Source organism: Notamacropus eugenii, chromosome 3, assembly GCF_028372415.1.
Source record: "Notamacropus eugenii isolate mMacEug1 chromosome 3, mMacEug1.pri_v2, whole genome shotgun sequence".
In the NCBI taxonomy this organism is placed as follows: domain Eukaryota; kingdom Metazoa; phylum Chordata; class Mammalia; order Diprotodontia; family Macropodidae; genus Notamacropus; species Notamacropus eugenii.
The window spans coordinates 204,823,122-204,838,833 of NC_092874.1; the positions used below are offsets into that span (position 1 = coordinate 204,823,122).

Below are 15,712 nucleotides of genomic sequence, written 5' to 3' on the forward strand. Positions count from 1 at the left end.
TTATTTTGGGGGTTAGAACAGGTTGCTTGAGGGGGATAGGAGTAAGGGAATGGGAAGTAGAGGAGGGAGAAAGGGCTTTGAATAATGGCTTCTGGGTGTTCTGGGATGTGGAGGATATAACCAAGAGGGAATTGGTTAATCATTAAAAAATGAATTCATATTGATTATCAACATCTGTAGGGGGCTCATTCTCAAGGTGGAATCTCCCAGGGTGTTCAATAGCTCAGATTATGGGACTAGCAAGAGGAATTGAGGGAATGATGTTTTCTCCAGTCAAGTAGCCCAGGGGAACAGGATGGAGTGATATCTCTTTTCTCATGTAGACAGGTATGGTTCCCTCTAAGATGGAAAAGATCAGTATGTAATGAAAATAAGACAGAAAATTTAAACTTAAAGTAACTTAAATAATTTCCCTAAACCATAGATCTGACAGTTACATTTTTTTCATTCTCCCCTATTTTACTTATGATTTTACCCTTTATGTCTAAATCATTTATCCATATTGACCTTTCCTTGGTAGACAGTGTGCTCTCTATGTTGGTTTATTATGTCTAGCTTCTTCCAAACTGCTTTCCATTCTTCCCAGCAGTTTTTGTCAAGTGTGAGTTCGTACCCCCAAAACTTGGATCTTTGACTTCATTAAACACTAGGTAACTGTGGTTATTTTTTACTGTTTGCTGTGTGACTGAGCAGTTCACCTGATCCACCATTCTGTTTCTCAGGCAGCACCAGATTGTTTTGAAGATTGCCAGCCACGTTGTAATATCTGTTACTGCTAGGCCAACTTCCTTCACATTTTTTTCATTGAATTCCTTGATATTCTTGACTTTTTGTTCTTCCAGTTGAATTTTATTATTTTTTCTAGTTCTATAAAACAATTCTTTGGTAGTTTGATTGGCATGGCACTGAATAAGTAAACTAACTTGGGCTTATTTTTATTATATTTGTTTGGCCTATCCATGAGCTATTACTATTTCTCCAGTTGTTTAGATCCATCTTTATTTGTGTGAAAAATATTTTCTGATTGTGTTCATATAGTCCCTGAATTTGTTCTGACAGGTAGACTCCCAAGTATTTTATATTGTTTGCAAGTTATTTTAAAATGTTGTTGTTTACATGGTACCTTATGCTATTTTTTTCCTAATGTTTAAATAATGTAGCATGTCTGGTACACATCTGATGTTTATATTGTGAATTATTTCTAGGTTTTCTTTAATGAAGTTTTATTCAAAATATTTTCTCAGTATTATTGACAGTAATCTGTAATACCAGAGTCATTTTTGTTACCACATTGTTGCTTAACTTTTGGTAGATTTGTCATGTGTGCTAAGTAGATATTACAGTAGGTAAATAATTTAAAATCCCTTGAGTCTCAATTTCCTCATGCAGAAGTGTTTCATGAAGTAATTTCCAAGGTCCAGTGCATCTTTGTCATTATTTGTTTCCAGAGCAATATGATGCCCATTGTTATAGGTGGCTTGCCAGTGTCTTTTTTAGTTTACAGGATTCACCAAGAAGTACAAATGATTTTTCTTTGATTGTGAAATCTTCATTTACAGGTGAATATACGAAATATGAGACTACTAATATGTCACCAGAAACCTGTTTTAAAATCAGAAATTTTATCTTTCTCCTAAGACCTTTTCTTTTTGTAGGGTTCTTTTATATTAGGGTTTTTTTTTTTAAAGCTGTTGCATATTCAAATAAAACTCCGTATGAAATAGATGCTCATTTTGCACTGGAAGAGTAAGCAATCAATTAAAAAAAATTGTCTGGGGACACCATTATTGTATCACAAAGTTACACTTTTTATTTCTGTACCTTTCTGGTTATTCAGACATTTTAATCATGTCCAACTTTTCATGACCCTATTTGAGATTTTCTTGGCAAAGATGCTGAAGTGGTTTGCCATTTTATTTCCAGCTCATTTTACAGATGAGGCACTGGAGGCAAACAGGGTTAAGTGACTTGCCCAGGGTCACACAGCTGAGGTCAGATTTGAATTCAAGAAGATGTCTTCCTGATTTTTAGACCCAGCACTATATCCACTGCTCCACTTAGCTGTCCCATTTTTGGAATTATCTCCCTATGTCTTTGGGTTAGAAGGAAGGTGTAAGTGTAAAGTAAACAAAAGGAAAAGAAAACTCTGTTGTTTCACTTAGTAGGTTTGTTATTAAGTGTCCAAAAAACAAAATAGCAAAGTCTTTTTTTTAAAATTGAGTTTTTCTTCCTATCGTATTCTGAGGAAGGTCTCTGTCATCAGTGTTGCTTTGTGATTAGTCTGACTTACTTTAATTCACTGAAAATGTCTACTGCCACTCACTTTAAGTAAAGGATTTATATCATTTGCATAATAAATGTGTATCATTTTATTCCTCCTCTCCCTTTTTTTGCCTTTTTTTATTTCTGGTGGCATTTGTTCTTTTTCTTAATGTGGGGAAAAAAACTTTTGAAACTGATTTTTATCAGTGTAGTCAAAGGACTTTCATTCAATCAAATGGACTTTCTTTACGAACTGAACTATGAACTGACCTTAATCACTGGTTTATGTAAACATAGCATGTCAGTTTACAGTTTCCATCTTTTAGACTTCTGTGATACTTCTTTAGCAATTCACCAATCACTTTTCTAGTAATTCTTCACAAATTACTAGCTCTCTAAATCATTTCTTACCCCATACAACGAGCAAATTAAGTTTTGTTGAGTTAGCCTGATGTGTTTACCTAGGTGCTCCTACAATACCATGTCTAAGTTTAAAAAAAAAAAAAAGTGCGTTCATAAAGATAAAATTTTAATGAAAGAAACTGTTAGCATTTGGATCTTTGGAAATAATTTGTTTTTAAAAAACTGTATTAAATTTCCACATTTCATGTTATTGTTGACAAGGCTATCAGTTAAAGAGGTATTTGAGGAGATTGAACTCTTTCATTAATTACATTCTTATCCTCTTCCCAGTTTTTTTTTCATTTAGTTCTACTTTCAACTCTGAAGAAGAGTAATATGTTTTTTTAAAAAGTTTAAAATATTAAGTTTGAAAAATACTATTCTAAAGTTTTTCTTATTCTGAGAAAAAAATAGTAAACAAAAATCTTTTTTATTTTAGAATTAAACCATTAAATATGTTCATCCTTTCAGTTTCTGCCTCCTGCCCCGCAGATAGGAAAAATTCTTATCTAGAAGTGATTGGAGGAGCTCAAGGCTCAGAAGACAAACACATCTTGCTTTTTTACATGTAAAAATAAATAGTAAATTAAATTAATGAGTTGCACAAAATAGAGATCTTAATCCCATCCATTCTTTTGCTTCCATCATTATTATTGAAAATAGCAAATCATTTTTTCCTGAATCTTAAGAAGTAGCACATTTTCTCAGTCTTTTAGGACCGGCATGACAGTGAAGTTGGGAGACATGTTTCCTCTTGTAACTCTGAGTGGAGTGAATCCAGTCCTTCAGTATACTTTATCTCAAACTAACTTATTCTTCTTTCAAAATCTCATTCATGATCAGTTATCTTAGTATCTTGGGATTTTGGATCAATTTCCTTCACTTTCTGACAGCTTTCTTATGAATAAATAATAACTTCACGGTATTGAAAACAGATTCCTTTCAGAACAAATGAACCTACCTGCTAATGAAGAATTTTCAAGGGTCAGTGATGTGTTGGAACACAGAGGCCAAAACTCTCACTTTTCAGTTGGGGTTTTCAATCAATGTACAAAAAGATTTTTCTGGAATCATATGAAAGTATCTATTCCCCAAACATCTCTGATTTTCTTCTTTAAAATATGAATTTGCCAGAATTTTTTTGCGAGAATAATGAAAACTTTAAGACTGTACTCTTCTTTACCTCCACTTACTAACATGCCTGGAAGAAACATAGTACATGGGCCTTCAGTTTAGCTGTACGGGCTCCATTTCAGTTTGTTATAAACCCAGATTATGGGTTCCATAATGTCTCCATTCCTTAATAAAGGAACTCTGCTATCTATGCTAACACAAGCAGTTTCATTGGCGGTATTGCATCAAGCAAGATGATCATGCAGTGTTTGTCTTGCTTTGCTTATTTGTCCCTTCAGTCTTTACTACTTCTTCTTTCCTTCTTTCCTTTTCTCTATGGACACTTTCTTTCTGCCTCATGAATTTGCTTCTGGGAGGAAAGAATTGTTTTAGCCATTATCACTTGAAAAACAGGCTCTTCTTTTGGTCTACTTTATCCCATCTTCCATCATTTTCCAGGACAATCTCCGTAAGAAGGATGACAGAATTGAAGAACTAGAAGAGGCACTAAGAGAAAGTGTACAGATAACTGCTGAACGAGAAATGGTGCTAGCCCAAGAGGAGTCAGCCAGAACCAGTGCTGAAAAACAGGTCTGCTATTTTGTAAATCACTGGCATTTCTGCCCAGTGAATTTAAGGTGCCATTCAGTTGGTAACTTCTTAGTTCTAGGTAGCTTCTTATATTTTGCAGATCTCAACATATGATAAGTGTTCCAGACGTTGGTGAAGCATCTCTTTAACATAAGCGTATGGGAATTTAAATACATATATATCATAAGATCTTTAAGTCAGATTGTAACAGTACTCTTCTCTGAGGCATTGGTTTCATATGTTTTTGTGCATCTTCTTAACTACTGGAATCATGGAAATTGATTTAACATTCAAATAGAGTTTTCATTGAACCGCATTTTGAATAATTCTTTATGCATTTTCATATTGATTACATCGTAAGCTCTTTGAGATCAGGAACATATCTTTTACATTTTTTATTCTATATACTCACTAAAACAACTCAGGCTCTCAGTTTATATTTAAAATTTTTTTTTTATCCCACTGCCCCATCTTTCTATTCTTCATTAATAAGGTAATTATAATTAGTAATTCAAAAGGTAATTATAATTAGTAAGGAAAAGTTAAAAAGAATGAAGTGCCATTGTTTTCATATTCATTGAAGGGGCTGTATATCAGTTATAATTTTCTCTTACTTAGTTGACTACATTTGTGAATTTAATCAGCTTTTATTTGTTTAGTTGATCTTGCTGCCTAAAGATGGGAATATTTGGTATAGTTTTTATAGATTTTTTTCCTTTTGCGGCAAGTTGAGAAATAAGGAGGACTGTTCATTTTGGAAACAGTCTTACATATGTTACCACAAGGATGCTTTCTTATGATAGATATGATAAGACTTTTTTTTTTTTTTTTAGCCATTCCAAGGGAAATTTATCAGGTATCAAAGTGACTGGTTTTCCTTGCTCTGCTTCTAAGACACATGCTGTGTCCAGTTTCCTTATTGAATAATTTCCTCTGCACCAGTTGAACTGAGGCTAGGTAATTGGAGGGATGGTAAGCAGCCACTGGGCCAACATTGGAAAGGGATTTCATTTTATTTATGTTGCACTCATTTTTTCCCCGTTCTTTCTTTTGTTTTAAAAAGTCTTAATTTTTTCCTCCTTCTTGAGATTTCTTTTATCCTTTGCTTTTGACCTTTCACTCTTTAGTGAAAATGTTCACACTGAAGAGATATTCACATAAACATAGATTTTATTAAATTTAACAATGGGTTTTATTTATATTCTAGGTGTATTTCTCTCTTCACTACATTGGTTGCATGCTGCTGTCGAATGTGTTTATTTTTCAAGCTTATTATTGCCTGACCTGGTTATAATTTGCTTTTAATACCATGCTTTTTCTTTCTTTTCTTTCTTATTTATCTTGTTTTCTACTATTCTGCTACTCCCTGTCTGAAGCTATTCAGTGATTTAGTCCATAAGACCAATCATTTGGCTTCTAAATGGTTCAAGGTATGAAGAAATTGCTTTTTTTGTTTCTGTCTCAGAAATTCCCCTGTCCTCTTCCCCTATCTTGTTTTTATTTCCTTATTCTCTTAAAATCCCAGTGTAAATGCTAATAAGCTAGTATTTTGCCTTATTGTGCTACTTAGATGCAGTTCTCAACAAAGTTCTGAAATATCCTTTTTTAAAAAAAAGCAGCATTTGGGGTTGGGTTTTCTTTTGGACTCAGAAAAAATAATTCTAGTAAAATTGTATTAAAATCCAGAAATGTAGCACCTGTACATAGAAGAAAAATTCTGTAGAAGAAATTGGTTCACCTCTTGAAATATAAATATCTTTGATTTTTCAAACAATGTAAGTAGGGGTATTTATATTATCTCTACCTACCAAAAATTATATATTGAAAGCAATATTGTCCCCTTCCTAATAATTCTGTTAATAGAAATAAATAAATATACACCCATAAACATGTATAACCACAATATTGCTATCTTTCATAATCTTACTTTTGACAAATTTTATTCTTTGAGAGTAGATTGAATTTTGGGGAAAAATCAAAGCTAATTTATATGTAAGTTATATAAATATGTTGAGTATTCAAAATGAGAAATACTTTTTTTATTCTAAAAACAAAGCAAAATAACATACATAACTAGGAAAGTCATAAAAAAGACTACTTTTCATTTGCACCTTGTCAACTGACGTTGATGATAATTTTGAAAAAGGAATTTTTAACATATTTTGACTTAATCGCAGTTTAATGAAATCACTAATAAAATGATGACTACTTTGAGAAACAATGTATATTTGACTTTATAAGTTCTGATATAGTCCTTTAACAATCAGCTAAGTCACATTGCTAGCACAGTGTTATCACCGTCGCAGAGTTGGGATCAGAATTCATGATATCTTAGTTTACAGGCTGATATTCAAACATTGGACCATGTTTCTTCATCTGAACTCAGGTTTATCCTATTATCGTATCAAAAAATTCATACCAGTACCTTGGTTTATACTTGGGTGGAGCTAAACCACTTGGTTCTGCCCTCCCTAGGATCACACATCTTCATCTACACCTCCACCATTTTCTACCTGCTCTGCCATCTTCCAAATCATGCTACCAGAGGTTATGGCTGAGAAGAGGTAAGCCACTCAGCTGTGTACTTCTTAGAGCCTTGAATACATGTGCTCTCTCACCCTCAATTCTGCCTTTGTAATTCTTTCCCTGGTAATTGTAATCCAAACACCATTAATCAGCAGGTATTTCATAAGTTTTAGCTACGTGTCAGACACTGCTCTTAAGTTCTGATGATAAAAAGAAAGGCAAACAAATATATAGTCCCTGCATTCAGGGATCTCATATTCAAATGGGAGAGACAATGTGAAAATAACTAGGTATATACAAGCCATGTACAGGGTAGATGGAAAATAATCTGAGAAAAGAAACCAGGGAAACTGAGGGGAAGAGGAAGAAGGAAGGAGAACATTCCATTTAGCATAGAAACATAAAGAGAGTTGAGATATGTAGTGTCATTTGGGAGGAATAGAGAAGAGAACATGATGGCTAGCTAGATTGTAGAGTGCAGAGCATGTGGAGAAAAGTAATGTGTAAGCAGTTTGGAAGGATAGAAAGGGACCTGTGAAGGGCTTTAACTGCCCAGCGTTGGACTTCATCTCTGATACTGGAAGTCACATGGAGCCACTGGAATGATTCTGTTAAGGGTGTATTAATGGATTGATCTACTTTTTCATTTATATCTTTGTAACTGATCAGACCATCTGTCTCTTCCTATTTCCCCAGTAGAATGTTAAGTTCTTGAGGGCAAAGGCATTCTCCTTCTGTATTTTGTATCTCTAGCATTTAGCATAGCATTTAATGTATTTTTCAGTTTTGGATTCAGTGATATAATATGCTTAATTCATCTCATAAATTCTGTAATAATAAGATGCCTACCTGAACAAAAAGCAAGCTACTATAATTCTCACCAAACTGAATAATGAGCGATAAATCCAGTGAAAAACTGTAGTAGGTGATTTCTTATATGTTAGAACCGTATAAGAGGTCTTAGCAATAATGAAGGAAAGTGCATTTTCATATATTTGGGGGGACTCCATACTTGGTTATTATTATAATTTCTCATTCAATTTCCATTTTTTATCATTATTTTATTTTCCATTTACATATGTGTGGTCATTTGTAGTTTCTCTAATTCTTCATTTGTTCACTTACTATTTAACAAGTATTTAACATATGTGAAAAACAATTACTGTGAAAAATGAAGGGGAAAGGGGGAAAGGAGTTATCATTTGAAAAAAGTACGCTTCTGTTTTTAATTAGAAGAGTTAAACATTAGCATAATGAAAAAACAGTACTAAAATCAAAAGTGTGCCTTGTTTTATTCACAAGTTTTCATGGCTTCAGTAGGCTAATCTTGATTTTGTTCTCTCCAGAAAAGATCAAGAACAATATGAAAACTGACAAAATGATAAAATTAGTTTATTCCTTGCAATTGTGAATGGTCTTAATGAAAAGAAAATGGTGACAGGATGAATCAAGAAGCAAAACCCATTGATACATTGTTTGCAGGAAGCATCCTTAATGTGTGTGTGTGTGTGTGTGTGTGTGTGTGTGTAGATTAAAATTAAGAATTTCATATAAAATAAATCATGCAGAGAAAAAGTTTAACAAATCAAAAGTTTTAGTAATATACTTAATAAAATTGAATTCAAATTATAAATAAATTGAAACATTACAGCATGCAAGGATTTTAATGGTAAACAAAAAATGAATATGAGATATGTAACAATCCTTAATTTATAAGCACCACACAATTTGATAAATTCATTAAACGATTAACAGTTACATAAAAAGATATAGACAAAATATAATAGGCAGCTTCTAGTATTAGAATGTGGCAAAAACAAAGATAATGATAAAAATACTTAATAGTCAAAATAGAATTTCAGATGCACACAGAAAACTAAGTATGAGAAGTAATGTACATATTATATATGTTTACATATATACATACATATACTTGAACTTATACATAAAATTTTTAAGTGCTCATGGAATGCCCACAAAAATTTAACATATGAAAGATTTATGCATTTGAAAAGGAAGAAATTATATTCAGTATTTTTCAGATCAAAATAAGAAGAAAAAACACTAAAAAGAGAAAAAGATACAAAACTACATGGAAACTAAGTAATATTCTATTAGACAATTATCATGTTTTAAAAAGTGTAAAATCAATTGGAGCACACCTGAAGTAAAAACTTCTGGAACCCTGAGAACCTTGAAGGAGAGATGTTGCCAGAGCCACATTCTAGGAACACTATCTGAAAGTATGAATATGTGTTCAGAGAGTGAGCTCAGAGCTTATACTAGCTTTTAAAAAACAATATAGACTATGTAAAAACCAGCTACAACAATAATGTTACAGGTCAAATATATAACATAGGTAAAAGTGTTTTTAGAAGCAAATTTAGTAAAAATAAATAGATTTAACATTCCCTTAAAAGCATAAGAAAAGGAATAAAGCAACAGTCGAATGCAAATATTAAAAAAGATTATGACTTAAAGAGTAGAAAAAATAGAATAGAAAATGAAAATGTTTTATTGAAAAATAAAACACAAATTTTTCTTTGAAAATACTAGCAAATTGACAAAACATTAAATTTTTTTTAATGGGTGAGAAAAATGCAAATCAATACATAAAAATGAGAGACAGCAGTAAAGAGAAAATAAATTTTGAATGTTATTAGGTTGTACCATACAGCTATATTTTTACATTTTTTATTAATGCCTTTTCTTATTTACGTTAAAGTTATATTCCTGTATACCACTTTCCCTACTCACCATTGAGCCCTCTTAAAACTAAGGGACAGGATTACCTTATCTGACAACATATGCAAAATTTCAGAGTTGTAATCTTTGTAAACTTTTGTAATCTACTGCAAAGAGCAGGAAGTGGCATCATTGAAACAACTATTTGAAATTATAAATGAACTAAACTGGCCAGTAGGAAATCAGTTATTTGAATATCTTTTAAATTAATATTTTAAACTCTGGAGAAAAGACAATCTGTCAGAATTATCCCCACTTAAATAACCCTTACCTGGTGAGATTCAAAGTTAAATAATTTCAAATTTTCTAAGCTTTGTTCCAAGAATATTTGTATATATATGAAGTGTGTGTGTGTATTGTGTATATTATCTGTAAGAAGTACTATCTAATAGAGGCAGCTAGGTGGCTCATTGGATAGGACACTGGGCCTGGAGTCATGAAAAGCTGAGTTCATATCCTGCCTTAGACATTTAACTCACTGTGTGATCTAGGTCACATCACTTAATCTGTTTACTTCAGGCCACTGGAGAAGGAAATGGCAAACGACTCCAGCATTTTTGCCAAGAAAACCCCATGGACAGTATTGGTCCACAAAGAGTTGGACTTATTTGAACCACTGGACAACAAAAGAAAGTGAATATAGTTTCAAAAATAGGAAGTAAAATACCATCCAGTGGAAGAAAACAGCACATACGTATACAGAGTTCATCATCACAAGCATGCAGAATTTTTTTTACCAAGACTGGTTCAAGAGCAGGAAGGCTGCAATACTATGAACATATGAACACTCCCTTTCATCCTCCCTGCCCACAGTGATTACATCAGCAGATGTAGAAAAAGTATAACTTCCTTGAAAAATCTTTGAGGAAAAGGTATGAGAGGGTCTTTTCATTAGCACATTGAAAAGTAGTTATCTTAATTCAAGAGCTGATATAGTACTGAGTGGAGCAGCTCCGGGAGCATTCCCTGTACGTAACTGGTGTGAAGCAAGAGTGCTCACTTTCACCACTATTATTTCAAATGAAATAATATTTATAAATGCTTAGTACAATGCCTAGTGCGTGATCATACTTAATAAGTACATACTACCTTCCCTCCTCCTTTCCTCTAGTTATCTTTTGGGTTTTGTTTTTTTTTTCAGACTGGTTCTCCCTTTCTCAATCAGGCTAGAAGTACGGCATCCTTTCTGAGGCCCGATGCCACTGTTGATTGTCATGGGACCTTCTCTTGCTTAATTTTCCAGCCTGGACTTGTTTACTCCTCCTTAGGCAGCCTGGTGACTCTACTCCCAGGAGCTTACTGTATTGCTGCAGTTTGTGGGGACACCTGACCCACTTAATGCACTGCTGCTCAGAATCCCCAGGCACAAGCATTCCACTAGCCTCAGCTAGTTTGATTTCTAGTGTCATCGCTCGACTGAATCAATTCTTTTTAAAGTTTAAAGTGGTCTCTGAATTGACAAATCTAACAGTCTTTTCTCAGCCTTAATCCTTCTTTACCTGTCTGCTGCATTTGTTCATTCACTGCCCTCCTCTTCTAGGTGACTCTTCTCTTTGGCTATTTATGACACTACTCTCCTGCTGCTTCTTTTATACTTATGTCTCAAGTCCTTAGCATACTTCATAGTTGCATTTTTTCAGTCATTTAATGATAAAGATTCAGTCTGCTGTGGAATATCACATATGAAATATCATCTCATTACCAATAATATAGTCTTTAAGGATAGCTATTATCTATGTTTAGTTTAGCCTCATAAAAATGTCATATGTAATAACCATGTAAGTCAATTATATTTAAAATCTTTTAGTTGCTTTATTTTGACTATTAACATGGTCCAAAATTTTTTCCTCCTCGCCTTTGATACTTTCCCCTCCAGGGGCCTTGTGAATCAGTTCCTGAACACTTAAAATTCTGTCTCATCGGTTTGACATTGAAAGTCTTTTACATCCTACTTCTAGTCTTGTCTTTCCAGTCCCATTATACATTATTTACAGGAACATAGATTTAGAACTGGAAGGTACTTTGGAGGCCCTTACTGTACAGAGGGACAAACTGAGACTGAGAGGTCAAACAGCTACTCATAGTGAAACAGCTAGTCAACATCTGAAACAGGAATTGAAGATCCTGACTCCAAACCTAGTGCTTTTATTCATGATACCGCATAGCTGCCTCTAAATACTGTTTGTTGTGGTTCAGCCAAACTATCTCTTCTTGTTCTTCACACAATGGCACTCCATCTCCTGTCCATGTGCCTTTGCACTGGCCATAACCTCTGTCCTAAGGAGTCCCTCACTTTAAGACTTACCTTCTACATAAAGCCTTTTTTAATCCTCTCACCTGCTGATATCTTCCTTCCATAAATTATATTTATTACTTCATATTTATTCAGAGGCAAGACTCAAAACCCTAATTTTCCTGACTCTGGTGCCAGCTTCCTGACTGTTTTACCATGGTCCCTTTCCTCTGACACACTGATTGGATGATACTAAACTAATCCCTTCACTTCTCCATGTTACAGAAAGGAGAACTCTGCAGAAGGCAGGATGTAGAGTGGCCTCATGGGGGTTCGCTGTGTGAGTGAAATTATAGCCACAGTCCCTTCTGCTGATTTTGTGTTTTTTTCTGAGGTGAAGCTGACTTAAATACATGTAATATACTGTGAACTTCTACTGCAAGAACTTTTACTTATCTCTTTTAAAACTTTTTTTTTTGCCCCAAATTTGTGAACTTCCTCAGATCTTATTTATTTCTAACCACACAATCTATGCAGTGAAACACAGGTTGGTGGTTGGATTGTTGTGGCTACTAATATGAGCTATTTTTAGCTACAAGATAATTTTACACTTTTTCTAGTTGCTTTTTGTAAACAAAAATAAGTTTTTCTAAGGCAATATATGATCTCTTTTAGAAGAGTACTATTAAAAATGAAAAGAATTGACAAACATTTATGCAATTCAGATTCAGATGACATTGGTTCATAGCACAATGTTGACTGTCATTTAATTTTTCAATTAATGCGCAAAGAAAAATGAGTTCTATAATGTAGCCTTCCTGTATCAGTTCTCACACTCAGTAGTTTACCTTTTGATACCAAGAGTCCACCCTTCACACTTTTCCCCAGTATTCTTTAAAAGTACCACCACTTTACAAATGATAAGATAGCAAGATTGGGGGTTGTAATCCATATATCCTATTAATAATTCATTTTTCTCATGTGGTTGATCTGCCCCTGGCCGTCCCCCTAGTGTTAGAGGTATAATCTTGCATTTTAGCTAGGAGTAGAGTAGCAAATGTTAAATGTTCTCTCTTTCACCCCTTCTTCACACCCCCATTACCTCACTCATTACAGAAAAGTTTATTGCCACAAAAATGAGTAAATTAGTAAGAAAAAGTAGTAAACTTGTTGGCTCAGTGCTTGATCACTGGAAGGTTGTTTTGGTTACTAAACAGATGTATTTTGTGGTTATCTTGCATTCTGCCCTCCAAGTAAAATGAAAAATTCTAATGTGAATAAATTTCATTGTGTGGAAAAAATGGAAATGGCTCATGAAGTCTATACTCTGCTTTCTGATTGTTTTTGATTATTTTTTTTTTTAATCTTTCCCCACTTTCCTGCTTTCTATTAGTCTTTTGAACAAAATTTTTTTTTTCTTCATGTTTCTTACAGTTTCTGGCTGCCCAGATTTGGGATGCCATTCTGTCTGGTTTCTAGTAGTTTTTCAAAAGGAAAAATGGAGCAGACAATAAAAGTCTGGTTTGAAGGGATAAAAGTGCCTCCTTTATTTGTGCTTCTTAATTGATACCTTCTTTTTCTTTAAGGATGGATCATTAATAGTTATTTCTGTTATCTTATTTGAGCATTCTTCTCTAATTCTATCCTGTAACTTATACTGTGATTTATAGAAGGTTCCTCAAAAATAAATTTTTAACACTCTTATCAATTTAAAAACAATTCTAGGGTGTCAGAGTGTGGTTTCCTGGATGGTTGATGAAGAAAGGAACAGTTTGTTGTTGTGGGTTTTTTTTTTGTTGTTGTTCACTTAACCCAAATACAAGGAAATATGATTGGTTGTTTATAAGCTGTGACTTAAAACTTCAGATGATATTATATTAACTATAAGGACTGTTTAAGTGAGTCTGAAATCTTAGGTCTTTATTAGAGTTTTGATTTGGATTTCCAGGATTTATGTCACATTTCATAAGCTCTTATGCATTCATTTGCTGCCATGACTTAGATCTTTTTTGATGATTGTTCTGTTTTTTTCTCATTCCCATGTTTCTTCAAGGTGGAGGAGTTGCTTTTGGCCATGGAAAAGGTAAAACAGGAGTTAGAGTCCATGAAAGCAAAGTTGTCTTCCACTCAGCAGTCATTAGCAGAGAAGGAAACTCATTTGACCAATCTTCGGGCAGAAAGGAGGAAACATTTGGAAGAGGTCTTGGAGATGAAGTAAGTATTCATAATTTAAGTCACACAAATACTTACATGAAATCTTTTCTCATATTGCTTTTACCTTTTCATTAGCACTTAGTTAATTACAAAATTTTAGAGGTGGAGTGGTGTTAGTGGTGGCCATCTAGGTCAACCTAAGAGGACCCACCTCCCCTACCCGACCCCCCCACCATAAAATACCAGACTTAGACTGTGCTTGGATACCTCCTGTAATGGATTACCCCCTAAGGCAGCCTATTCCATTTTTGAATGGGTTTGTCAGAACATTTTTCTTTATCTCAAGCTTGAATTTGCTGCTTTGAGATTTGTATCCATTGTTTCTGGTTCTGCTTTCTTGAACCAAACAGGGAAATCCCTCTTCTACATGAAAGCTCTTCACATTCTTGAAGACTTCTATCAAATCTCTTTTCTAGGCCCAAAGTCTCAAGTTCCTTAAACTGATCCTCATGTAACATGGACTCAAGGTCTTTTCCACATCTTCATTGCCTAGCTTATCAATGTCCATTTTAAACTGTTCCCCCCAGAACAGAAGATGATACTTCTGGTATAATCTGACCAGTAAAGAGTATAGCTGTCACTTGCTTATTTCCTGAAAATTATACCTTCCAATGCTACCCAATGTCACATTAGCTCTTTTGTTTGTCACATCACACTTCTAACATATTGAACTTGCAGTGCACTAATGCCCCTAGGTAGTTTATTGATAAACTCCTGTCTAATTATATTTATTCTATACAATGGTCACATATCTTTAAAATTGCTTGGTCACTGAGGGAGTTGGGAGGAAAAAAAAAACCTCTTGTCCAGAAAGCTTTATGAATGATGAACCTATGCCAATTTTTTCCATCATTTCAGTTACCATTTTCCAAGGGAAAATATTGTTCCTTGACTTACCTTTATTCCTTCACAACTCATGTTTCTTGACTATTTGTAATAGTGATAGTTCACATCTCTGTAACATTTTATGGGTACAGATTTCCTTACATACTAATGCACATGTGTACTATTGTTCCTTAGAACTACTTTTGAATTAAGTAATTTAAATATTTTATTACTGTTTTCCAAATGAAAACATTTATATTTTAAGTTTAAAAATTCAATGTATTTATAAATTCAGTCTTCAAAATCGATATCTAGGATTTGTTCACTACACTTGACTGCTCAATCTTTGTTAATGCTGGATTTAATAGTTGGCAATTCCTTTTATTCCTTTTATTAATCTTAGATGTGGTTTAAAAAAAAATTGAGTGGTTGGAGAGACACTCGATTTTAAAGTAGTATTTACTTTTTGAGATCTACCTGCTGAATGTACTATAGTGGAAGGAAGAGATAAAATGTAAAACAAAGAAAAACTATCTAAAATGGTGGAGGGAAATCATCCCAGGTGTCAAGAGATTAGAGATCGGAAGAATGTGTCAGTTAAAATAAATGCTTGTTGTTGGAGTTAACTGATGGGAAATTCTCAGCAAAGGCTAATGAGGCATATCTTGTGAGAAAGATGCAGCTTCTTGTTCTCTATTCTGTACACAATGCCATGAAGTGAAAGAATAATTCAGCACAAGTCAGAGGAAGAGGAGACTACTGAGAGGTGGTGATGAAGCTATTTATGTTTTCATAATCCTC

At 33.8% G+C, this 15,712-nt stretch overlaps 1 protein-coding gene across 11 annotated transcripts in view; it reads left to right on the top strand.

The window, feature by feature from the left end:
- The window catches only part of ERC1 (ELKS/RAB6-interacting/CAST family member 1), a 406,669-nt gene that overhangs the window by 228,285 nt on the left and 162,672 nt on the right, over nucleotides 1–15,712 (top strand). For 7 of the 11 annotated variants that reach the window (XR_011977073.1, XR_011977072.1, XM_072654117.1 and 4 more), the window contains 2 exons: nucleotides 4,237–4,368; nucleotides 13,926–14,086. Coding sequence is in view for 7 of the 11 variants with exons in the window: in XM_072654117.1 (XP_072510218.1) it covers nucleotides 4,237–4,368; nucleotides 13,926–14,086 (293 nt within the window). In the remaining 4 variants the exon portion in view is untranslated. The remainder of the gene's footprint in view (nucleotides 1–4,236; nucleotides 4,369–13,925; nucleotides 14,087–15,712) is intronic. The other 4 variants (XR_011977074.1, XR_011977075.1, XM_072654121.1 and 1 more) reach the window with 1 other exon arrangement.